At 57.8% G+C, this 23,949-nt stretch overlaps 9 protein-coding genes and 1 non-coding gene across 10 annotated transcripts; 4 read left to right on the forward strand and 6 right to left on the reverse strand.

Moving 5' to 3' along the window:
* Positions 1-160: 160 nt before the first annotated feature.
* Positions 161-3,407, reverse strand: P884DRAFT_115713 (uncharacterized protein). Its single transcript, XM_069437107.1, has 3 exons — positions 3,365-3,407; positions 3,062-3,209; positions 161-3,006 (listed from the first exon to the last, which is right to left on the reverse strand). The coding sequence occupies exons 2-3, from the start codon at positions 3,132-3,134 to the stop codon at positions 308-310; spliced, it is 2,772 nt and encodes a 923-aa protein (XP_069299488.1). The 5' UTR covers positions 3,135-3,209; positions 3,365-3,407; the 3' UTR covers positions 161-307.
* A 2,050-nt stretch (positions 3,408-5,457) lies between these two features.
* On the forward strand, positions 5,458-6,806 carry P884DRAFT_328514 (ClpP/crotonase-like domain-containing protein). Its single transcript, XM_069445597.1, has 3 exons — positions 5,458-6,080; positions 6,194-6,577; positions 6,639-6,806. Exons 1-3 carry the CDS (start codon positions 5,702-5,704, stop codon positions 6,746-6,748), a joined length of 873 nt encoding a protein of 290 aa, XP_069299489.1. The 5' UTR covers positions 5,458-5,701; the 3' UTR covers positions 6,749-6,806.
* On the reverse strand, positions 6,807-7,325 carry P884DRAFT_328515 (TFIIH subunit TTDA/Tfb5; the record flags this gene model as incomplete). The annotated part of the gene is made up of 3 exons (XM_069445598.1): positions 6,807-6,994; positions 7,059-7,210; positions 7,307-7,325. The coding sequence occupies 3 exons, from the start codon at positions 7,323-7,325 to the stop codon at positions 6,944-6,946; spliced, it is 222 nt and encodes a 73-aa protein (XP_069299490.1). The 3' UTR covers positions 6,807-6,943.
* Positions 7,326-8,714: 1,389 nt separating this feature from the next.
* Positions 8,715-9,441, forward strand: P884DRAFT_283875 (uncharacterized protein; the record flags this gene model as incomplete). The annotated part of the gene is made up of 2 exons (XM_069443688.1): positions 8,715-9,180; positions 9,252-9,441. The coding sequence occupies 2 exons, from the start codon at positions 8,715-8,717 to the stop codon at positions 9,281-9,283; spliced, it is 498 nt and encodes a 165-aa protein (XP_069299491.1). The 3' UTR covers positions 9,284-9,441.
* A 555-nt stretch (positions 9,442-9,996) lies between these two features.
* Positions 9,997-11,127, forward strand: P884DRAFT_268455 (uncharacterized protein; the record flags this gene model as incomplete). Its single annotated transcript, XM_069442199.1, has 1 exon — positions 9,997-11,127. One exon carries the CDS (start codon positions 9,997-9,999, stop codon positions 11,125-11,127), a length of 1,131 nt encoding a protein of 376 aa, XP_069299492.1.
* Positions 11,128-11,661: 534 nt separating this feature from the next.
* On the reverse strand, positions 11,662-15,667 carry P884DRAFT_220583 (uncharacterized protein; the record flags this gene model as incomplete). Its single annotated transcript, XM_069439458.1, has 3 exons — positions 11,662-12,231; positions 12,286-12,445; positions 13,946-15,667. The coding sequence occupies 3 exons, from the start codon at positions 15,665-15,667 to the stop codon at positions 11,675-11,677; spliced, it is 2,439 nt and encodes an 812-aa protein (XP_069299493.1). The 3' UTR covers positions 11,662-11,674.
* A 1,971-nt stretch (positions 15,668-17,638) lies between these two features.
* On the reverse strand, positions 17,639-18,181 carry P884DRAFT_276363 (SCP2 sterol-binding domain-containing protein; the record flags this gene model as incomplete). Its single annotated transcript, XM_069442951.1, has 3 exons — positions 17,639-17,802; positions 17,865-18,065; positions 18,166-18,181. 3 exons carry the CDS (start codon positions 18,179-18,181, stop codon positions 17,639-17,641), a joined length of 381 nt encoding a protein of 126 aa, XP_069299494.1.
* Positions 18,182-19,437: 1,256 nt separating this feature from the next.
* On the reverse strand, positions 19,438-19,519 carry P884DRAFT_t57. Its single transcript has one exon. It is a non-coding gene; the product is annotated as a tRNA-Ser (tRNA).
* A 114-nt stretch (positions 19,520-19,633) lies between these two features.
* Positions 19,634-21,075, forward strand: P884DRAFT_328520 (uncharacterized protein). The gene is made up of 2 exons (XM_069445599.1): positions 19,634-19,822; positions 19,979-21,075. Exons 1-2 carry the CDS (start codon positions 19,778-19,780, stop codon positions 21,029-21,031), a joined length of 1,098 nt encoding a protein of 365 aa, XP_069299495.1. The 5' UTR covers positions 19,634-19,777; the 3' UTR covers positions 21,032-21,075.
* Positions 21,076-21,181: 106 nt separating this feature from the next.
* P884DRAFT_322247 (major facilitator superfamily domain-containing protein) lies at positions 21,182-23,282 on the reverse strand (the record flags this gene model as incomplete). The annotated part of the gene is made up of 5 exons (XM_069445421.1): positions 21,182-22,307; positions 22,392-22,621; positions 22,676-22,688; positions 22,752-22,851; positions 22,946-23,282. The coding sequence occupies 5 exons, from the start codon at positions 23,280-23,282 to the stop codon at positions 21,251-21,253; spliced, it is 1,737 nt and encodes a 578-aa protein (XP_069299496.1). The 3' UTR covers positions 21,182-21,250.
* Between the last annotated feature and the right edge of the window lie 667 nt (positions 23,283-23,949).

Raw genomic sequence — 23,949 nt, forward strand, 5'->3', positions numbered from 1 at the left:
GAGCATGCGCCATTCACTGCTACTCCTGCTTCCGAGATACATGGCACATTATGTATGATAACTTTGGTTTTGGGTGTGTGTGTGTGTGTGTGTGTGTGTGTGTGCGCAAGGGAACTGAAAAGAAAGAAAGAAAAAAACACCGTCGGCCGGCAGATTTGACCGGAAAAAAAAAAGATAATCAACGGGGTATTTCTAGGCAAGAGCATGCGCTGGCACAAAGGAAATCAAAGACAGCCTTCCGTGTGAATAAAGAAGAAGCTTGGTTTGGTTCAGGTCCGGCTCAGATAGCGCTGAGCCCAGGACCCGCCTAGGCGCTCTGGGGCAACAGCGACGTATCCTTCTCCGTTCCAGCTCCAAACCCTCTTGCCCCGGCACTGTCGGGTTGCTGCAGCCCAAACTTCTCGAGCCCGGCGACGGCGCTATCGACGTCGAGCCCGCTGTAGATGCCGAGGCCGCCATCGTCGTCACCGGTCGCGCCCTTCTTCTCGTTCTTCTCGTCGGCGTTCTCCTCGAGGTTCATGAGCGCCGGCGGCCGGTGGCGCATCTGCCTGGCCTTCGCTAGCGAAATGGTCTTTTGCTGGTACGTCGACGTGATCGGTTGCGTGTCGTCGCGGTCGATAGTCGCCTTCATCAGCGCGGCCATCCACAACCGCCCCTGCTTGACGTTGGGCACCGCGAAGTAGTGAACCGTCGGCTTCGTGAAGTTGACCGCGCGCGAGAGCCCGGCGCGGGGCGGGACGAGCTTGAAGATGAAGATGGAATCGGATCCTTCGGCGGGATCACGCTCCGCGTCGGCGGCCGCGGACGTCGTTATGTGGCTCCCGGCCGGCACGGCGGGCGAGCTCGAGACTCCCGTGAGGGTAGCGTGGAGCCCGGTCAGCCGCTCATTGTCGGCCGGGAGGACGCGGTGGAACGAGATGTCGATAAGACCCCGCTCCTGCTCGTCGTCTTCCGAGTAGTAGTATGCGAGGCGCCTACCCTTGAGAACAAAGAGCCGGGGCTTCCACATGGTCATGAGGTTGGCGCTCCTCTTCTTCATCCAGCCGCTGTAGTCGGCGTCCTTCATCGCCTCCTGGGGGGTGATCTTCTGCAGACCGCGCGTGTATGCGCTGGTCTCCTGCTTCGTCTTCTTGCGGCTGGTCCGGCTCGTTGCCGTTGTCGTCGTGCTCGGACTCTTGGTGGTGTCGGGCGAGTCGAGTTCGAAACTCCGGGCCCCCGAAGGCGTGCTAGACCCGGTTCGGGCCGGCGAGTACATGGGCGATTCTTTGAGGGGCGACTCGACCGGCGACATCTTCGCCCGTTCGCCGCCCGTAATGACATCCGAGGCTGCTCGCAACCCGCCCAGCCCGCTTCGCAGCATCATGTTCACGTTGAAGTCGGGATGGTTGACTTGGCTCAACCGCTTGATGGCGGACTTTGGTGATGACTGGGAATGGTTGGACGCATTGCTGTCCAACCTGGTGACGGTCGGGTTCATCGATTCCTTCGACCCTGCTATGTGGCGAAGCGAGTCCGTGGTACCCGTGGACGGGGTGCGCTTGGACGACACGCCGTAGTACTTTTGCGCCGCGGGTGAGAGCGACGTCGAGTCGCGCACCGATTCCACGCTCCCGAGCCTCGAGTGCCGCGACAGGGCCGTGCCGCTCCGCACCCGCTGCTCCTCGGCATAGCTCGACTTCGGCGAGGATTGCGCGCTATCGCGCTTCTTCAACACGTTGCGCCGGCGGCCGTCGGCGTCGGTGCCCGAGAAATAGCCGCGATCCATCTCGACGGCGGAATCTTGGAGCGCGGCAGGCTGGTCGGCCACTCCGTCGTGGGGCCCCGCAGACGACAAGGGTCGCGGCGGGTACTTTGTGGCACTTCCCAGGGTCCAATTCCGGTCGAAGGATGGCTTCTTCTTATGCGAGGCTTCCTGTCGCGAAAACGTGCTGCTGCTCGCAGACATCTTGGGAGGCACCGGAGAATTCATGGTTGCGCCGGGCATGCGGAAGTCGGTCGAGGAGTGACGGCGCGAGTGGTGCAAATCTCGGACAGATGCAGCAGAGGGCCGTTTGTCGTGGTACGTGCGGCCCGGGCTCTCCGCAATGGGCGAGACGGGCGACACGGGTTCGTAAGGTTCCAGCTTGGGGGTCTGCGATTGGCGCCTACCCCCCGCCTTGCCCGAGAGAGAATTTTCGTTGAGATGCGCATACCGCTGACCCGAGCTCGTGATCGTATTTGTCCTGCTGCGAGCCTTTCCTGCATCCGAGCCTGCATCGCTTCCGTAATTCCGCGTGTTCCTGCCGGTGCCGAGCGCCTGTCCATTCACCTCATCCTGGAGCTGCTTGATCTTCTGCCACGTCTTCAACCTCCGCCCGACGGATCCCAGGTCGAGTGCTTTAATGAACAGCGACGTCTGGTCCATCCCCAAGAGAACCTCTCCCGTAATTTCCTGGTCCCTGAAGACCTCGCAGTGGTGCTTCTCGACGCCCACGGTGAACAGGTATTCGGCGACCTGGTCGGCGTTCCACGACTCAACCTCCTGGCGGGTATAGGTCGTCTCCTCCTCTTCGTCTGTCTCTTCACCCTGGATGTACGAGATCCTATGGTCCAGGTGCGAGCTGTACTCGCTGCCGGAGTCGTTGGCGTTCCGGACACTCGCGTTACCTCGTGGCAGGTTGAAATCTGTCATGTGCTCATTGATAACGTTGAGCGTCTCGTGCAAGACATGACTATCTGCGCTCGTGCTCGGCCGTGCCGTGCCGCCGAAGCCAGAGCCTGGCACGCTTGCTGCCGAAGCGGGGTTCAGGCTAGGGGTGGAAGTTGTCGACTGGAAAGAACTGGTTGGTATGGCGGTTGCGACCGGTTCCGCATTGGAAACGGGTGCCGTCTTGTTCTCCTGCGAAGACGGACCGGCGGCGGAAGGCGTCTGCTCGCCGGAGTGCTCTGCCGCAGGTTTGGGGTTTTGCTTCGGTAGTGAGGAGGCCTGGTAATTTGCAGCGGCCTTCGGCGCGGGTCTCGTGTATACTTTTTTGTTTGCCATGTCAGCCAGGGGCGCGAAGAAGTGCACCGGTCCGCGAACCTACCCTCTGGAAACAGGCCAGTGTTCCCATTGACCGTGTGCTTGCCCAAGAACCACCCGTCTCCGAATTCATCGTCGCGCTCGAGTAGCTCAACACGGTCGCCCTTCGCCAAGGTCAACTCGTCGGAACTGCGAGCTTGGAAGTCATCTGCGCAGCGGACACGGTCAACCATCGTTCTTCGCTTCTTCGAGAGGAATGGGCTGCGAGCGTAGCCCGCATGCAGCCGAACTCCTTCCGCTCGCAGCGCGGAGTCACAGCCGAGGCCTTCAAAACCTGACTGTCCGGGGGATAGGGGAACTCACGAATGACTATCAGGATGTCGCCCACTTCGGGCCTGTTGGGGTTAGGCGCAGCCATGATATTCCCACCGGTGGCAGCCGGGTCGCGGAGCGGGCACGTCTAGAAACCAGGCAAGTGATACGGGGAATCGAGGGCAGCAGCTTCGGTGTCGCGGTTGCGTTGCGATGCGTGCACGAGAAAGGTCAAGGGCGAGAAGTCGTCGCCGAGAAGAGAGGGTGGCTTGTTTCGAGTGTCGGTACGGGCGAGGGTGTCTGAGGGGCGGCAATCGCAAAAAAACAGGATCCAGAATTCAGAGTCGAGATCAAGCAGATCGGGGGGGCCGCCGCAGCGACGACCTTGGCTTGACCAGGGAAGACCAATCTAAGCGGGACCAGCGAGCGGCGGAGAAACGAGAAAAGCAAAAGGCGCATTGAGTGGTGTTACTCCCATCGTCCTCCGTGCCGCTTCCAGAAAGGCGTTGTTGGATCTATTTTCAAAGATGTCGCTCGGCGGTTTCGGGGCCTGAGGTGGGATGGGCGCTTGGGGGGTAACGCTCAACGGCAAGACCACGTATGTTGGTGGGTTTGGGACGGGGCTCAAGCGTTCGTCGGAGGCGGCGGCGGGCGGCACCCGGGGCCCCGTCGCTGATTGGGGGAGCAATTAACGGGACGAGGGGCGCGTGGGTTACCGTTATTGGGCCCTGCAGAGCCTGCCTCTCCAGTCGGTGGTGTCACACCTAGCAAGGGGAGAAAAAACGGGCTAGGCCCGGGGGAGAGGGAAGGCTTATGTTTAGTTACACGGTGCGAGCCGCGTGATCAAGGCAGAAAAAAAATTCTCGCCTGGGATGAACACTTGTAATCCGTACTGTAAGGATGATCTTGATCTGAGACGTCAATTTGATGAGTGCCTTGTGCTTTTAGGTTGTCGGACCGGGAAAACAGAAGTTGCAGCAAGGAATTGGCTCGTCCTGTGGATCCATTCCGTTTAGTTACTGCCAGGTCCCAGCTGGCTGTTCCCACAACTTGCCAAGCTAGTTACTAACTTGCTAAGTGGGTGAGAGATGAGAGACAAGATACTACTCCGTAGTTAGTCTTTATACTGTATAATTACTGTGGAGCTGTCCAGTACACAAATAACTAATTGATAAGGGATTCTTTGTAGTTACTCCGTAGATCACATCAAAATGACATTCATTCTCCCCTGTAGTACTTGTACGCTGCACTCCGTAATGGCACCACAAACCATTGGAGTATCGTTTTCTTACACAACTCCAGAAGCATGCCATGCCGCACCGATAACGAGGCACCGAGAAACCATGATGGCACAAGTCGCTCAATTGTTGAGGAGCGGATTCGAGGCCCCCCCCCCCCCCCCCCCCCCCCCCCCCCCCCCCCCCCCCCCCCCCCCCCCCCCCCCCCCCCCCCCCCCCCCCCCGCTCCGTACAGTACCGCAAAATAACATTGTCCACTCCAGCGCCGCCTTGGCATGCTAGTACCATGCGGTTGGGGGGCACAGGCCACGCACGAAATAAGAGGCGTCGACAATTGCATTGCCAACTGCCAGGAGTGTCCGATGTGAAAGTGATTTAAGAAATCGTTGACTGCCTAAGTTGAAACTGTCTGGCTGTATGTTGTGCACCATCCCCGGGGCGAGCGTCTCCCCCTTTTGAAGGATGGCCGAGGGGTCGGCGTATAATGCTGATTAGTTAGTTAACGGCCGAAGAGTCGCTGTCGTCATACCGCGGTCAAGTGCGTTTTGAGGGTTGTGGACCGCTCAAGCCCGTGTCCGAAATACGCACACGGAGGTACTTCGTAGAGCTACTACACAAACACACCTCGCAGTTGAAAATGAATTACGCCATCCGCTTACTCAGGTGGTAAGATGACTGTAGATTTGAGAACCCTTGACAATACACAAGAATCCTGGATAAAGACCAGGAGTGGCCGTCGCCTTGGGTCTCCGTTCACATGTCGAGGGGCTCCACACACGCACACACACACACACACCAACCCCATCCGGCCGGCAACAGAACCCCTGCGGCATGCTTCCCCAGCGTCGGCGTCGGCCCGCTTCTGGCCATCAAGTCCACCGCAGGCCTCGGCAACTCCAACGCCCCATAGCTAAAGAGGATGCCATCTTGCCGGAGCCAACACCGGTTATCGATGGCACCGTCAACCGATCCGTGGGGATTGATTCACGCTTTGGTCGCCGTTAATAATTGAAAGACAACCAGTGAACAACAACAAAACACTACAACCCGTCATCTCAAAACCAACCCAACCTCGTGATACCATTCCGTACACCACCGCAAGCCCGGCGGCAGCTCACACATTTCAACCTTCAGCACACAACATATCAGGATGGCACAGCAACAGCAGAGCCCCCTACCGGCTTACGCCGACTACCAGTACTTCCTCGTGACCAGCCCGAGCCCCCTGGTGGCGCACGTCGAGATCAACCGGCCGGCCAAGCTCAACGCCTTCCACGAAGCCATGTGGCACGAGCTGCGGGCCATCTTCGGGCGGCTGTCGGTCGACCCGGACGTGCGCGCCGTGGTGCTCTCGGGCGCCGGCGACCGCGCCTTCACCGCGGGGCTCGACGTGGCGGCCGCCAGCGAGGGCGGCGTGCTGGCGTCGGTCGAGGGCCAGGGGCTGGACCCGGCACGCAAGGCGGCCCGCCTGAGGCGGTACATTGCCGACTTTCAGGACTGCATCACGGCGCTGGAGAAGTGCGAGAAGCGTGAGTCCTCTCGCTTCTTTCTTGTTTCTCCTCCCTTTTCTCCTTTTATGCCTTCCGTCATGAATGCTGCGAGGCACTGAGCTGACGGGGAGCGCGGGAAAACTTGAAAAAAGCCGTCATCTGTGTCATGCACGGCATCGCCATCGGGCTGGCCATCGACATCTCGACCGCCGCCGATGTTCGGGTGTGCGCCAAGGACACGCGGTTCGCCGTCAAGGAGGTCGACATTGGGCTGGCCGCCGACATTGGCACGCTCGCACGCCTGCCCAAGGTGGTGGGAAGCCAGTCTTGGGTCAAGGACGTGTGCATGACGGCTCGCGACTTTGACGCCCAAGAGGCGCTTGCCGTCGGCTTCGTCAGCCAAGTGCACGAGTCCAAGGCAGCCGCGCTGGCCGCGGCCTTCAAGACGGCCGCTTTGCTCGCCACCAAGAGTCCCGTGGCCGTGCAGGGGACCAAGGAGCTGCTAACCCACAGCCGAGACCACCCGGTCGAGGACAGTACGTACTTGCCTTTGCCACGGCATGATGTTTGCTCATCGGAGGCTGACATATATTGCAGACCTGAGGTACACGGGTGTTTGGAACGCCGCCGCCCTTCAGACTAACGATGTGCCGGCCGCCCTCATGTCGGGACTGAAAAGGAAGAAGCCGACGTTTGAGAAGCTATGAGTGAGCGCCTGCGGTGGGTTTAAAGTGTCTGAGTAGATAGAAGGTCGATGTGGTCCCCATGCAATGTACAAGGTTGATAATCCGTACTCTATCCATGAACGTCGTTAATCGTACAACCCTGGGCGCTTGCCAACAGTGAGAACTTCTTGATCGCAGCCGGATGAAGTGCAGGAGCAACATGAGAGCCCCTCTGGCCTAGTCACTATCTTCCAGAGGCTCCTCTGGCCGGTACGTCTCCTTGAGTCGCTGTTGCCACGCCAGTCAGCCGCGGATTGCCATCGGGGGCGGAACCATTTCACATTTCACTCACTTCCTCGAGCTTCTGCTTCAGGACCTGCAACATGGTCTCCTTTACAAACAGATGCGTCTCATCAAGGTCTTCGATGATGAACTCATGGTGGTGGGTGCTGTCGATGTGCACGAGGATCGACTTGATGGCGGGCTCACACTCGACGAGCACGCCTGGAAAAGCGAAGGGAGGAATGGGGGGAGAGGAGTCAGCCAAATTCAACGAAAGCAAGCAAAGTTGTTTCGTGCATTTTCATGGCATGCACTTACCCCGGACGGCCTTGACCATCTTGAGAGCAGGCGCTGGGGGGGGCGCGGTCTACGCGATGATGAGTGTGAGAGCGGATTGATACTTCATCGGGATTTGGGGGTGGTTAGACGTTTGAAACTTTGGTAATTAATCGTAATCGAAGCGATTCGGGCACTCCTGTATCTGCAGGCACCACGCTTGCACCGATAGGACCCACTTTCGTCTTGTTCCTTCCGTTCTCCTGTTTCCTTTCTCTTGTCTGCACCTTGGCGCAGTTCTTCCTGTTACTCTTTCCAAATTGTGGAACAAACCTTTTCCGGGGGATTAGGTAGTCTTCCGATGATATCCAAGTTTCGAGCTCTCTTCACTTTTTCGTACCGGCAGCTTTCAGTTGCAGCACCGTAACCTTAGGAGTTAATGTTCACCCGCCGCTAAGTCGTCATCTTGATACCTTTTTTTTTTTTTCGTTTCTAGAGGACATCGAGCGCTTCTAAGTTAAGCTCCAGGCTTGCAGCAAGTACTATGGAGCAAAAGAGGTCTACTCCAAAAGGCGGCAGGTGTATGCACGGATTTAACCATCCGCACCTTCAAGATCTTCATCAGAGTTCTCGCTACTCTCTAGGTCGGTCGGTCACAAGATATTCAGTAATCCGTACACACGGAAACACGGTAGGCGTCCATCTCTCTCAGCAAACCAACATATGGACGGAGCCACAGGCCACACAGCCAGTTTCCGATTTTACTTAGCAATAGTCTCCAGGGTTGATCTTTTCCTCTTGTATTTTCACGCCAGTTGGCGAATACTATCGTTAAGCATACCACTGTCCAACTGTTCAACTGCATCTACCTTGTTCACCAGTTTCCGATCGTTGCTGCCCCAACCGGCCCGCGATTTATTCCCCAGCTTTGACACCCACCAGCTCTGACACCCACGTCAAGCGTCAAGCAGCGTGGTAGGGGTTATCACGGGCCATTTTGAGTGCTCCCTTCCTTTTCTTCCTTCCTTCTTTTTTAATTTAATGTCTGTTTTGGAAAAGGGAGGAACGTATTGAGTTGGCCATTTCATCGTTCATTGCGTAGAGCACGAAATGGGCGGTTCATGTGCAGTATATTCCGGCGGGAAGAGGACGACGCTCGGATGGCGGTAGGCTGGGGAGTGACTGGGCAACAACTGCGGATGACAGAGGTTGCATTCGCCCGTGTCGGGGCATATGCGGCCGAGCTGCGTTTCAGTTTGTCCACTGAGCTTTTCCGTGTTCACATGCGAGAACGGGCAGTGGCCGTGGTTGGCTGGAAGATCCTGAATCTAAATATAAGTAGTACTGTAGATACCAACGTATATTTGTCTGTCGCACAATCCAACCCGCCCGCTGCTCCCATCACTTCGTTTCACTTACACAAGTCGTCACCACCCGCGCCGCGGCAACCATGAGAGTGCTCTCCTATCGCCTTGTCACCAGGGCCTCGCGGTGCGCGCGAGGCCCGTCATTCACCGCGGCCGAGTCCAAGATCTTCCAACCAACAGTTCCAACTTCGCCAGCTCCAAGCCGCCCAGCCTTGAATCAACCCCCAATCAGAGCCAGTGCGGCCCGCACAAAAACGTGGACGAGCTGGGACCGCCTCCGCGAGAGGGACGAGTGGGAAGAGCTGGATGTATGGGAGGAGAAGATTAAGGAGGTCGAGAATAGCCAGGCAGCTATTGACAGCCAAGTGGCCAGCATCAGAAAGGGGCTTGCAGAGATGGATCCCCTGTGCCCAGAGGCGATCGACAGGGTACAAGAACTCCGAAGCCTGATCGAAAAGTTGAGCTCCGGGGCTCGACAACCGTCTACCAGGGCGCAGGCCGAGACAGTCACAATACCAAAGACCCCAGGAGTCCTAGCCTCCCATTACAGTAAGTTGGAAACCCCCCCCCCCCCCTTTTTTTTTTTTTCGCCGTCGAGCCACTGCTTCTGACATGGAAAGTCAATGGGGTTCGTCATGGAGCGGGGATCTGACCAGTGGGCATATCGAGCGCTGTGACGGCATCCCTGGCGACGACGAGGCCCAGTTCTTCTGCCTGTTGTGCTGATCGTTCAACCTTCGAATCTTTTCGGATCTCTTTCTTTGTGTCTCCTCGCCAGCTTTTTGTCATGGTATATCCGAGAGAGGGTGTGTGTTGGCTTTTTCTCCATACTCTTCGGCTTCAGATACTAAGAGTCGAATCTCACTGATCAATGTTTCGGCGAAGCAATCAAGCAACCGAATCTCGACGGGAATTTGAGGATGAACTGATGAGCCGGGCAGAACATTCCCCGTGGTGCTTTTTCCAGGCACACGTTGGGCGTAACTTGCAAATCTGGAGCGTTCAGCAAGCATAAACAGCACCTAACGGAATCATCATGTACGAGACCGAAGCATGCGTCTGCACTTACACGCAGTTGACGGCACTCCGTGCAGCTCCCGAGGCTTTGCCATGCAAGATAGAATCTTTTCCTGTCCACGCTCAACCCAAGATTACTTGTTCCATCGCCCTCGTTCCCGCTCTTTGCACCCCCCGACGGTCTCCCTGAACCTGTCCTCAATCCACAGTTCTTTAACCCAAGAGAGTGTTTTATCACGAGATGATGATCGCCAATTAGCCAAGCAACACATTCAACCTATAAAGTCCTGTCGTACTCACACTAGACTTTCCGAAGTTGTGTGCCGCCAGCTGTGCTCCGTAAGGACCATGGCGTCCTTCGCACCCCAGCAGAACCCCAGCCATCCGGTCGTGCCCGGGGCGCCCTTTGCCGCCAAGTTCACCACAATGCTGTCGGCTTCATCAACGACCAGGCAGAGGGCGGACCCTCGAATCTGGGCCTCGCCGCCACCGCGGCTACCCCCCGGTGCTGCCTCGCACAGGGGGGACGAGACCACCGCCACACGCGGGCTCGGCAACCGCCCGCCGACCCCGAACTCGGCCTCCTCCTCGGAGCCCTTCTTCGACGACAACAGGACCCCGGGCCAGGTCGCCGTCGCCGTCATCACCATCGTCGTCCTCGCCTTGGTCATGGCCCCTTGCATCGCCGCTTACTACAGCGGCCGCTACCGCTCCTGCTGCCGCCGCCGCCGCCACCGCCGCTGCCAGACCACTACCGCCGCCCCGCTGGTCGCGCGGGGGACCCCGTCCCGCTGCACAGCCATCCCAGCTCCGCGCGAGGTCCCGCGAGCCCACCGGGGGACGGGCAGTCCCTGGGAGGATCCGGAAGCGCGGGCGGTCGTGCAGGACCAGCTCGAGGCCCACTACCGCAGCCTGCGCGCCGAGGGGCTGAACGAGCTGGGCGAGCCGCCGCCGCCGTACAAGGCGGACGAGCCGCCGCCAAGGCATCACGATCTGGACCACCGCGACCCGCCCACTCTCGGACCCCAAATCGGGACGCCGGCGACGACAACGGCGGCAGCAGCAGTGGCAGCGACTCCCCCAGGCTACCGGGGGCCGCTGCGAGAGCGGGACGGAGGGCGGCGTGCCGAGTCCGCGACGCCTCCGACGGGCGGCGTGGCAGCCTCGGGACCTGAGCCTCTCGATGAAGGCAGTGGGAACATCGAGCTCCGGACCCTGCCCTCCCAGTCCCCGACCTGGCCTCAAACAAGCCCCCGGCGGTCATCCCCGAGCACCCCGGTCGAAGGGCCCTTGGCGCGCGCCACGAGCCGCCCGCCATCGCCGTCACCGTCACCATCATCACCTTCACCATCACCACTAGCGCTAGCGCTAGCGCTAGTACAACCGGCACCGTCTTCCCCGACGCCCACTCCTCAAGCGGCAGAGCAGGCCGACCTAGTGGCCGAGCCGGAAAAGGGCCGAACGAAGCCGGCCGCATAATCTGAGATGAGGCACACCGCCGACAAAAGGGCATCCGTGTGTGACTGGGAGATAGAGAAAGCAACGAAGCTGAACATGTTTGGCTGTGGCGAACCCAAAGACTCGGTCTCGGTGCACTTGTGAGAGCCGACTTCATCAAAAGCCACGTAGGCATCCTTCCATTTGTGCGCATATGACAATCTCTTCCGCACCCCTGAACCCGTCCCAGGAATAACCTCTGTATACCACAGATACAGCCATCCTCCCCAGAACTCTCAACAAGATTCCGAGAATATTCAGGGGTCTGGACTTCTCCTTTCTTCCGAGCAGGCCAGCAAAAAGCAGCAGAAGCAGCAAACGGGCCCTCGTTCCAATAATCCAAACAGTAAAAAAGCAATGCTATGCTTCCCAGAATAACACCCTGCACAAACCATCTAATGCAGAAGCCGATTAATGATACCTTACCTTGTATATACCCCAGCTTGCCCTGCCTAAACCATCAAGTAGCCCGGACCGGGATCCCCTTCTCAATCCTCAATCCAACTATACCCCCCCCCCCTTTCTTTTGTCACTTCTTGTTTGCCTTCTTGTGCTCCTCTAGAGCCTCGGCAAGGGCCTGCGCCAAAGCGGGCGTCTTGACCTGGAGCATCCACGTCTCTAGGCCCTTGCCGTCATCCGTGGCGGTCGTCACCTTGACATACTTGGCGTCCGCTTTGTAGTTGAAGTCCGGCAGAATCGCCTTGTTAAGTGCAACATGGCCGCGCGGTTCGGCGCGCAGCAGCATCCGCACCGCGCCCGTCGTCTTGTTCTTGAGGAGCCGCAGCGGACCGACGCCCTGAACCTTCCAGGGGCTCTTATTCTTCTTCGCCTTATCGGCGTTGGAGCCCGAGTCGTCGTCAGAATCAGAAACCGTGACGAGTTTGACCGCCTTGGCTCGTACTTCATGGACGACGGATTCGTCCTCCTCTCCCGGGCCGCCGCCGGTTAGCGAGATTTGCTCCTGTGGTGCGTCATCCCCGTCAGCGTTTGTTCCTTGACCATCTTCAGCATTGGCAGACGGCTCAGGAGTGGTGGCCGCCGGCGTGGTCGCCAGACTTGAAGCTCCGCCGAACGTAAAAGGGGAATCTGAGCAGGGCATATTAATGATAGGTTCTCGCATTGGGTTACTGAGCGACTTACTAGTACCTGTTGAGGTCCCCCCGCCGGGAGCTAGGCTGTTGCCAAAGATGGATTGCGCTGCAGGGGGATTCTGCGAAAAGATAGGAGCACTGCTGGGCTGAGACGACGCTCCGAAGGTAAACACAGGTCCCGATGACGACCCGCCGCCGAACGAAATACTCTGCTGAGCACCATTGTCTGATGCGCCGCCAAAGTTGATGGTAGGGGTGGTGTTGGCTCCGAAAGTGAAGGAAGTAGACGCGGACGGGGGGTCACCACTGCCAAAGTTGAAGGACGGTGGCGCCGAGGAATTGCCGTCTGATGCGAAGGGGTTCTTGATCGTCGTACCATCAGAGCCTGTGGGCGTAAAGGTGAAGGAAGCGCTGGCGCCGGTGCCAAAGATAGACCCAGTAGACTGCGAGGTCGAAGGCTGAGATGCAGCGGGCGTCTGAGAGGAGCCAAAGGTGAAGATAGGCGCAGATGACGCCGATGTCGACGTAGACGGGTTGGCAAACAAGCCCGCCGGCTTTGTCTCGGTGGATCCGGTAGTGGAGCCAAAGAGTGGCTTCGCTTCGGTGTTGTTGCCAAACAGCGGCTTTGCTTCCTGGGCCGGGGCAGGTGCGCTGGCGCCGAAGAGGTTCGTGCTCTGGGTTGCAGGAGCCGCCGGCGTATTGCCAAAGAGGCTCTTGGTCTCTGTCGCAGGCGGCGCGGGTGTGCTGGCAGCACCAAATAGGCTTTTCGACTCGGTGGGCTCGGGCGTAGGATTGGACGCGGCGGAACCAAACAAGGAACTACCAGATTTGTTGTCGGTATTGCCGAACGCAAACTTCTTCGCGGCCGGCTCCTCGGTGCTGGTCGCGGCCACACCGAAGAGATCGCCCCCTCTCTTGGTTCCGCCGGTGGAAAAGAGAGAGGAAGCGGGTGCCTCGGCTTTTGCCTCGGCAGCCTGGGGCTTACCGAACAGACTGCCAAACTGAGGCTGTGAGGTTGTGGTCTCTGCCTTGTTTTGGTTCCCAAACAGATTGGATGATTGAAAGAGGTTTGACTTCGGAGGTTCGGAAGCTGTCGCTGACTGGGCCCCAAAGAACGAAGGCGTAGCCGTAGTGGGCTTATTATCAGCCTTGGGTTCCTTCTGCTGATCGGGCGCAGGGGCAGCAGAACCAAAGAGGGTGGATCCAGTGTTGGTCGACGCGCCGAAGCCTCCGAAAGCAGGAGGCGCCGCAGCTGGAGCATCTGTGCTCTTTGCTCCGAAGGAAAAGAGACCAGACGTAGTGCCATTCGTCGCAGCGGATGTGGAAGCGCCCTCGTCGGCCTTCTTCGCCTGAGCTCTAAAGATGTTCTGGGTAGCGCCCTCATCAGCCTTTTTGGCCTGTGCTCCAAAGATGTTCTGGGTAGCGTCCTCATCAGCCTTCTTCGCCTGAGCCCCAAAGATATTCTGAGTGGTGCCCTCGTCAGCCTTCTTGGTCTGAGCAGAAAAGATGTTTTGAGCGGGTGCTTCCTTCGGAGCCTCAGCAGGGGCCACTTCAGCCTTCTTAGCAGCCGCAGCACCGAAGTCAATGGTCGAGGTGGCAGGCTTCTGTGCGGTGGAACCAAAGGCCGGAGCCGCGGTCGACGCGAATTTGATTGGCGTGCCCGCGTTCCAAGTGTTATTGGTAGGCGCGGCAGGGGGCTGTTCCTTAACCGGGCTCGCAGGCCGTTCCTTATCGGAAGGCGCGGCAAACAGGTTTCCGTCGCCAGGAGTCAGCTTCCTCACCGGCTGGCCAGCGGGGTCTCTTGTGATGCGGTCAAAAATGCTGCGGCCCTGACTGCTCTCTCCGGCGTCCGAGGAGGCACTCGAGATGCCGTTCGTGGTCGGCTTCTTGGTCTCGAGGAGCTGCGGAGTCGATGTGCCGCCGCTTGCCGCGGCCTCCTCGCTCTGACTGACATCCTGAGCCTCCGACTCTTGTTCCTCCGCCTCGGAGCTCGAGTCGCTCTCTTCATCGGCACCGTCATTGCCGCTGCCCTTGCTCCCGTCAGAGAGATGACCAAAGATGTTGCCAGTAGTGCTGGTAGGTTTGGGCGTTGTGCCGAAAATAGATGAGCCGAGGGAGCCGTTGGGTTTCGACGCCATGCCCGAAGCAAACAGGCTCTTACCGGCGGGCTTGGCGGCAGCGCCCGAAGCCGGTTGGTCCTTGTTGGCGATGCTCTCGAACACGGACTTGGTAGCGGAGGAAGGTGCGGGTTTCTGAAGCTTGGCCGGCTGGTTCTCGTCCGGCTCGACGTCTGCTTTACGCTTGTTCCTGGCCGGGGATTCTGGTGCACGGGGACGCTTGTTGGTACCCGAAATGGATGCCGTCAGGGTATTGCTTTCGGGTGTCAGCTCCTCCTCGGCCTTCCTCTTGGACGTTCCATTGGTCTTGGGTACAGCTCCGGACTCGTCGTCCGACTCGGGAATCCCGTGCTTCTGCTTCCACTCCTTCTTGACCGCCTCGGATGCCCTGACTGTTTTAAACTCGTACAGGCCATATCGCAGCATAATCAAGCTGCGACTCTTCTCGTACTCTTTGGCAAAGTTGAGGATATTGATCTTCCAGTCCTTCTTGGTAAAGACCTCATCTGCGGCGTATTTCAGCCGTCGCAGGTCAAGGATGCAGAAGAACTGACGCCTCTGGTAATCATCGAAATCAGGCGGGCAGTAATGCGCGAGAAACTCGTCCGCGTAGATGGAGCCCGATCGGTTCGGGTCATCGGGTACCTCTTTCGCCAACACCTCGCCGGTGAGGTGCCGGGGTGGCGACGGGATACGCATTTTGAATAACTCGGTGGACGACGTGTTTGCAAGAATGCGGCCATTGACATCGGGGGTCGATCCACGAGGGGGCTTTCCGGGGGTCGTCGGCGGGAAGCTCTGGGTCAGCGTGTTGGCGGGAACCCGGGAGGAGAAAGTCTGTTGTCCCGGCCGCGAGTAGAGTGCCGACGACCGGAATATGTTTCGGGGTGTCGAAGAGACACCAGAGAAACTCGTTGATTTCGGGATCACATTGGAGGGTGCATGCGACGTGCCTGATGCGGACACGGCTGGCGGCCGCTTGTTGGGGTTGTCGCCGGGCATCCGTCTGGGGGGTCCGACAACCAGGCTAGACGGCCTGTGTGCGATATCCGACGCGGAGGTACTTTGAGATAGTTTGCTTGATGGACCCTGAGGCCGACCGATAATTCTCCGAGATGCGAGCTGGGTCTCGGAGGCGCGCTTCATCGGGCTGTGCGGCGCGGACGCGGTGTTGGATTCGCGTTGCGCCGATGCAGGCGCAACAGGCTTAGTGGATGCATCCATCTTGTCATCACGGTTGTCTGCAGGAGCTGCGGAGCTGCGAAACAGCCCCGTAAATCCGAAGATGCTTCGCTTCTTAGATTGCTGTTCCATGATGTCGCTCGTGCAGGGCTAAGCTTGCGTGAAGCGAAAGAAGACGAGGGGGGAAGACGGGAGCGCGGAAGATCGATGCGGTCGGTTTATGACGCAGATTAGTTGAATTAGATCGCAGCCATGCGCATCCCAATTTGGCTTTGGCGCGTCGTTTGTCGCGTCGTAGCTGTGATGGCCGGGGGTCGTTCAGGCTGAGAACGAGATTCTGGAGATTTGCGCGGTCGGTCTGGCCAGCCTGGGAGTGGAAACCCGACCGGACGCGCCTGACAACGGAAAAGTTGAAAAAGAAGAGAAGACTCGATGATGCCAATGTGATTGGCAATCGAAATGGCCGCCAAATGATGCCGGGGATCCTGTCAAAGCAGGCGGCTGATGAAAGACGGCAGCACCAAGTGAATGGTGTTGTGTGTTGTGGAGGAACGACCTTTTGAGCGACGCTCAGCTCAGAGAGGCCGGGAAAATTTGACGAGGCGCTGCTCTCGCCAGAACGCGGGCAGCTCAAACCCTGCTTAGCGGCTCGTGCACAGACCACGTCCTCCCCCCCGCCCCCCGGGGATCATATCCACGTGGGGCCAGACGCAGAACGCCTCGGGCTCCAACTGATGGAACGAGCAGCACCCAGGAACCTCAAGAAGCTAGGCAAGCGGGTCTTGCCGAAAGCCAAAGTCAACCACAAAGTGCAGATGCAACCAGAACAGTCCGATTCTGCCGGTGCTGATTGCAATTTCTCCGACAGCTCTTAGTGCACCTAGAAACGCAAGCCATCCCGTGCTCATTTTCGTTTGGCCAGGATCACGGCCCAACTAGATAGACTTCGTGTCTTCTGTTAAGTACTTGGGCCTCCAGAAGAAGGATACGACCGTCGTGCATGACCGATCAAGGCACACCTTCTCGATAAATAAATGGTCGTGTGCGATCCCAGGCGGCGTAGGCTGATGCCCTTTGAGTATGGGGTGCAGCGTGACAATGATTACAACTAGCGCCATCAGTGATTCTTCTCAACCAACTAGGAGATGAAACGGATTCTTTGGAGGATCGTAGGGAAAGAGAAATGACCCATCAAAGTTCTGCACTGGCTGTCTGCGGCAGCATGTTAGTTGGGGTCATTTTGCAGGGCGAAGTATCCTGGCGGGCCGTCATCACAATAAACAAATATGTTTTCTCGGACAACTTTCTAAACATGATAATAACAATTTGGCAACCAAATACTTCCGAGTATATTCCTCGTGACTCTCATTTTTACCGAGAAAAGGAGATGAGATCACAGGCATCCACGATGAAACGGGTCTTGAATTCCGCCTTCTACTCGAGTATCACATTTGGCAAGAATATACCAAAGGCTTTTGGCAACATCCAGCACATATTCTGTGTTTCTGACTTTTGGGCCGCTGTCTTCCCCAAGACAACTCCTCGAGACGCTCGGATAACCAGTGTACCGGAGGATTCAAAGTGAGCAACACGATCAGAGGCTAGGTTGCCGCTTGTAGCAATGACGCTGGCGGACAAAACTGCTTCAAATGGTTGAACGTCTGTAACAGGATATTGGTATGGAATCCAACTTTAAACATGGTCTCGAAATGTGGCCCCGTCGCGGGCACAGGATCACGATTCCGTTCTAGGCTGGAGCATCTTCTCTGGCCGAAACTTGATATACTATAATGATGCAGCCAGGGGTATTTTATAGGGACCTCGACACTTCCAACAAGATGCACGACAGAAGCCGTCCGGAAGAAGGAAAGGAAAAGAATAAAACAAGGTGGGGCACTGTTGTTCAGTGGATTCCGCAGGACGTCGGAGGCGGGCCGTCGTTCTTGGTTCCTCAAAGTCAAAGTCCTTGATCATGCCCCAGAAACAGCAATGCGATTGCGCCGCTAACAAGGTGTTTCCTCGACAGGAGAACAAGGAAATGGTATTATACAAGAAAGTCGTCAACCGGTATCATTAAGCCTCCTTTCGCCATTCGACCCATTTTTAAAGCTTGGCCTTGGTCTGAGCCTTCTTCAGGATGGGGTCGAGCTTGGTGGCCTTCATAACGTCGCCCTTGATCTTGAGCTTGCCCGACATGAAGAGCCGCTGAGCGTTGGCTTTCCCGGCGACGAGGGCACCGAAGTCGGACTCGGAGAGGGAGAGGGTGACTGCAGGTGGTCAGTGTCAGCAGATCTAATTGCGGCGTCGCCGAGGCCAGCCGTAAACGCACCGGTCGGCTTGTCACCAAGGCCCTTGCCAACAACGCCCTTGTTCTTGAGGTCGATGTGCCAGCTCTCAGTCTCGCCGGCAGCGTTTTTGAGATTGAAGGCAAAGACGGCGTTGCCCTGCTTGATGGCATCCTTGCGGTCGGCCTCGCTGGCCTGGAGGGCATCGTTGATGGCGTCGAAAGCCGCCGACGAAGGGAACTTGTCTGCATGGTGTCAGCTTCTTCATCCTCGGGACCTCCCATTTTCATACGCCGGCTGGAAAGAATGGGCCAGCAGACGACGCGCGACACCAGGGAGGCCTACCGTTCTTCAGCGACATTGTGACGTGAATATGTCAAAAAAAAGATTGGTCTGAGGCGTGGTTTTGCCAAAAGAAGATGGGCGATATTGGCAAAGTTGATGTTCTGGAGGAGAAAGTTACGCCAGGGGAGGATGGTGGGGGTCTGATCCAAGTTTATATGCAGCTCGGGGGAAGATGGATGCTTGGGCCGCGCCGTCCGAATGCGATGACGCCGCGAGTGGTGCATGTGAATTTGAACCTCGGCGCATTCCCCTGCGACAGGCATACAAGCCGGCGGGCCAAGCAGGGCGCCATGTGCGGCCGAGTGGCGGGCGGCGGGCCCACAGGGGCATCCTGACTCCCCACATGGGGAAAGCTGCTCCCCACACTCGTCTGAATCCAATTGCCAATTCACCAATCTCGGGATCTCTGGAACGGGGGTAGAGAATCAAGAAAGGGAACGTCAACCTAGCCTGCCGGAATCCATCCGATCCGCCCCGGATCCGTACCGAAGCTACTGCCATTACGGAACAGAAAGCTTCGATTGCCGAATGCAACAGCACGGTTCGGTGCTGGTCGCGCCGCGCCGGAAGGGTGGGAGCCACTTGTGGTTACGTGCTTACAGGTCGACACAAACATCACCAGTGGTGATGCCACCGCGCCATTACCTGCACCACACCTGCCATAAGAACCTGCGGAACTGCAGTTATGCCAGGGCAGGCAGAGATGATAATTCCCTAGCCGCCATCGTCTATGAGTCCGGTATTCCAAGGCAACCGAGAGGCTGGGGGTATGTTGATCTGAACGTTCGTCAAGCAAGCTGCAGTCCTGCGAAGAATTACCACCTGATTTGCTCCGGTCGCTACGAAATCAAGCTCTACCCCGGGTCTCCGATTTTGAGGGGTTGTAGTGATTGGCAGGCTGAAGTTGGGGACTAAGTAGCTGAGGGATGCGAATACCTCCCCGTCTTTTGAGAAGGTGCCGGTGCCGGCAAGAAAGCAAGTCCTACAAGGTAGCTGTCCAAGCGATTAGAAAGAAACCAGAAACCCGATGTGACCACGCTCTTTGTTGGTTTTTGTTTCTGCACTTGTTGGCGCACAGTATTTGCTTGAGGATGCAGTATTAACGTAGGGCACTGAGGATTCGTTCCTTTGCTTGCAGCCAGCCAACTGAAGCAGATGGAATGCTCCTGCAGGTCGCTAACAGCATGGATGTGTGGATGTTTAAGTCCGATAAGCAGTAGAGTCATGGAAAAGGCTGGAGAAGGGGAGAGAAAAATGATTAAAAAAAGGATCCGACGTGGGCCTGATTCGAACAGGCGCTCCCGAAGGAACAAGATTTCTAGTCTTGCGCATTAGACCACTCTGCCACCACGCCTTGACGAAGCTGAGACTAAGTACCAGATTATTTTCGCTTCCCTCAAGCGAATGCGGGACCCTGGCAAGCTTCGACCTTGCGGGTTCCAAGAAGCAAGCGCGAACTGATCTGACACTTTTCCTAGTTCGCCGGTCTTACCGGCGCCAACAATCGGTTCTCCGCTCCCCTTGTGACTGGCGGCTGCACCTACCTCGAAATGTTTTAGACTTTTAATACCGGTTGTTAGAATAAGACTGCAGAAAACCATCACCAGCAGCCATGTCAGCGCTTCTCTCGCTCCTGGGCTGGAGCTTCCTCCCCGGCGTACGCATCCTCCCCCCCCCCCTTTTTTTCTTTTCTACCCCTCTCCTCCTTGCCTGACTTCTTCCTGTCTTTTTTTTTTTTTGTTCCCTGTCCTCGCCGGATGGTACGCATATAAATAACATGGGTAACTGACAAGAATTGATGTTCCATCAACAGCTCGTCACAGGCTGGACGCAGTCTCTCTATTACAGCATCACCATCCGCGCGGGCGACCCCAAGCCGCAACCGGGCACCCCGCGCTGGGCGGAGCACCGCCGGCGCATCCACATCGCCGTCGTCGCCCTCTACCTGCTCTACACCATCTACGAAGCCGACTACGAGCTCCAGCGCCAGGGCACCTTCTACACGGACCTGGGCGTGCCGCTGCACGCGACCGAGCGCGAGGTCAAGTCGCGCTTCCGCCGCCTCGCGGCGCTGCACCACCCGGACAAGGCCGGCGGCGCCGACGACGCCAACGCCTACTTTGTGCACCTCAAGACGGCCGCCGACACGCTGACGGACCCGGCCCGGCGGTTCGCGTACGAGCGCTTCGGCCCGGACGCCGTCGCCTCGTGGGCCCCGCGCTGCGTCACCGTCCGCGACTTCGTCATCCGCGGCGCTCAGACCCTCGTGCCCTACTACGCCGTCGCCGCCGTCGCCATGTACGGCCTCGGCCTGCTCGGCTACCTCGACTGGGGCCGGTACGAGCGCTGGCTGGTGCTGGCCGTCCTGTTCGTCTTCGAGGCCCACACCGTCACGCGGCCCGACATGCCCGGGATCCTCGACAAGGTGGTCAACCCGCTGCTGGGGAGGCTGCTGGGCCGAGCGCCGTATCTGCAGTTCCAGGCCATCGCGCTGGCGAGGAACCTGAGCGTGACGGTGTACATTGCGTTTTCCCAGATCGGGCCGCTGCTGTCGGCGGACACGTCGAGTGGCCAGGTGGTGGTGCGCGGGAGCAGGGGCGGCAACGAAGAGAAGGCGTTGAGGGAGGGGCTGGAGAGGTTGGAGATGACAGTCAAGAGGCTGGACGCCGATGCTACCAGGTTGCTGGAAACGGAGCTGGCACCTTTTGCCGGGGATGAGCAGATACGGAGTTCCATGTGGGCCAAGGTCAAGGAGTGGCTGGTTCAAAACACGATCCGCTCGGACCCTATGGTTCGGGATGCTTTGGGGCGGTCGTTTGCGAAGCGCAGAATCGACGCGCCGGCAGGGGCCAGAGGCACCCGGTAGCGTAGGCTTGTAAATTGAACCGTGATGACACCTTTTCCTAATGCAGATACTTTTTTTTTCACCCCTTTTTTTCTTGACCACCTCAATCCTTCCAACGAACAAATACTGTCGACCCTGTGTGTGTGTGTGAATATGTTTTTTTGTGCGCCGAACCTGGACTCGCGAGCTCACAACGCCTATCCAACAATGCTCGAAGAATACCGATAGGGAAAAGATACTCTACAACCTTTGCCTCCCTCTTGTTTCTATCGGAATCATACAGATGCCCACGAAGGCAGCCAAGATCAGCGCGGCCGACAGATGCACCGGCGCCGTTGTCCCGTCCCCAGGCACCGTCGCAGCAATAATGGGCGCCATCAAGCCCGTCGCCCTGTTCAAAAAGCTCGCCACCCCGGTACCGGCCCCACGGACCGGCGCGGGGAAGATCTCGGGCGTGAACGCGTACAGCACGCCGTACATGATGTTCTGCGCGAACGCCTCGACGCACGAGAAGACCAGCTGCGACGTCGGCGACTTGCCCAGCCGGACGAACATGAACAGAAACACGGCCGACACCAGCGTCGATATGGCCAGCGTGCCGCGCCGCCCGAGGAACGGCGACTTCATGTCGACCGAGTACGCCGCAAGCAGACTGCCGGGCACCCCGACGATGCTGGTGATGGCGTAGTTGCGGTAGGTCTCGCCTGTGATCTCAGATGCCGGGATATCGCCCGTGTTGTCGCCGCCGCCGCCGCCGCCGCCGCCGCCGCCGCCGCCGCCGTTCCCGCCGTGGGAGAGGTATTGGGGGAGGAAGGCGTTGAAGAGAGGGTAGCCCATCCCGATTGTAGCCCAGCTGAACCAGATCAGGGTCGTGGTCAGGCCGAGCTTGCGGGTTTTAAAGAGCGGCCGGATGCGTTCGGCCGAGAAAGAGGCGAGCTTGTTCCGGATGATGTGCCTGGTCGAGAGCCGCGTGTGGACGCGAGGGGCCGGGTCCTCGACTACCGCATCCAAAACCTCCTCGGTCAGCCAGGTCTTCTTGCCGTTTTTCAGCGCTATGCCTTGCACCACGGCAACCGCCTCGGCCTGTCGACCACGCGATAGGAGGTATTTCGGAGACTCAAAGATGTGGAAGAGGAAAAAACGGATGAGAAACATGACGAAGGTGATGATGCCGATTGTCCGGACAAAGTGACGCCATCCTTGATCCACTGGCCAGTTCGCAATGAAGAACCAGGCGAAAAGGGACGAGCATAGCTGACCAACCGGCCACCACACGGAGAGAAGGGTCAACAAAGAACTGGAGGCGTCTGGGAGAAATTCGAGAAAGAGAGCGCCATCTACGGGCAGGTTGCCACCAACACCAAAGCCCAGGACTGCATACAACAGGCATACGCCGGCCCAGCTCGACGCGTAAGCTGCCGCAGTCCCGAAGACGCTGGTGATGAGAAGGGTTAGGTTGAAGGCTATACGCCGGCCCAGGATGTCTGAGCCAATGCCCCAGAAGAAGCTACCGAGACACAAGCCGACAAACAAAGAAGACGTCGTGTAGCGGACAGACTTCTCTGAGACTCCAAATTCGGCCGAGAGAGAGGGAAGTGTAAGTGACACGCCCTGCGCTGGTCAGTTTCACTCAGGGTCTCTTGACACACAAGGATCCACACGTACCTGCATCCACAGGCTACAAGATTGTCCGACAGGTCAGTTATGGAGGGCACAGCCCGACGGACTCGAGAGCACTCACTTATCGGCGAACCACCCAAACCCGCAAAGCACAAACAGCTGCCAGTTGTACCTCCCCATGCCGATATCCTGGATGGCCTTGTTGATGAGTTTCGACTTCACTATCATCATTTCGTCAGCTTCCCTCACCTACTTGCCGACTTCTTGCTAGTGGAGCCGAGCTGGACAACGAGAAAGCAATCGGCCAATACTCACTCTCGTAAGCCGTCCAGTTCTCGCCTCTCCTCCCCCTCCTCACCTCCTTCCTCAGCCCTTCAATGCTGTACCCGGCTGCGGCATTCGTCATGACAAGCATAGCCGTGTCCCCCTCCTCGCCGTCCTTGTCTGCTCCGTCGTCGTCGTCGTCGTCGTCGTCGTCGCCGTGGTCATCGCCATGGCCAGGTACCCCATCGCCCCGCCGTTCCCCGGACTCGGGTCGCGGCCGTAGCCGGTAGGAGTGGCTGTGCTGATGTGCCTCGTCGAGCGGGACCACCGCACTGGAGTAGTCGGCAGCCGTCTCGGAGCGGGGCCAGGTCCATGGGATGGAAATCATTCCGTCGACTCAATTCCAGCACTCCAGCTTCCCAAACAAACGAGACGAGGTAGGCGAGACGGGATGTGTGGTTGTGAGAGAGCGTTTTAGAGGCCTTCGATGAAGTCCTGGCGTGGGTCGGGACGATCTAGCCCCGGGCCAATCATTAACTAATTATTCCCGGGTGGTTGAGCAAAAGCAAAAGCAGCACGGTGAGACAGTGAACGTCTAAGAGATGTTCAAAATTGAAGCCCTTGGTTGAAGACTGCCGCAGTTTGTCGCTAATCAATTACCACAGACCACTGAAGTCTAGATACTAATTGAGAGAGGGTGGATGAGAGCCTGCCTGTAAACTTAACGAAGATGAAAGTTTGAGAATCTGGACTTAATGGAAGTTGGGGTAAAGTACTCGAGTAACTAGTGGATTATCAGCTCTGAACAAGCAGCTGAAAAAGGCCTACTGGGGAACCGTCAGAGTACGGAGTACCTAAAATGGGTGGTCAACATGACTTAGGTTCTGCCAACCAATCAACCGAGTCAGCTTCCGCCACGCCGCGGGAGTTTCAGTAATCCGCACCTTCCGTGAAGTGACGCCATTCAACAGATCAAATCGGATCGAGTCTTGAGTGCAATTAAAGAATTAAAAAAAAAAAAAAAGAACGCAGACGCGACTCCTCAGAGTCGACTG

Source organism: Thermothelomyces heterothallicus (genome assembly GCF_042370625.1).
Source record: "Thermothelomyces heterothallicus CBS 202.75 unplaced genomic scaffold P884_scaffold_6, whole genome shotgun sequence".
Lineage (NCBI taxonomy): Eukaryota > Fungi > Ascomycota > Sordariomycetes > Sordariales > Chaetomiaceae > Thermothelomyces > Thermothelomyces heterothallicus.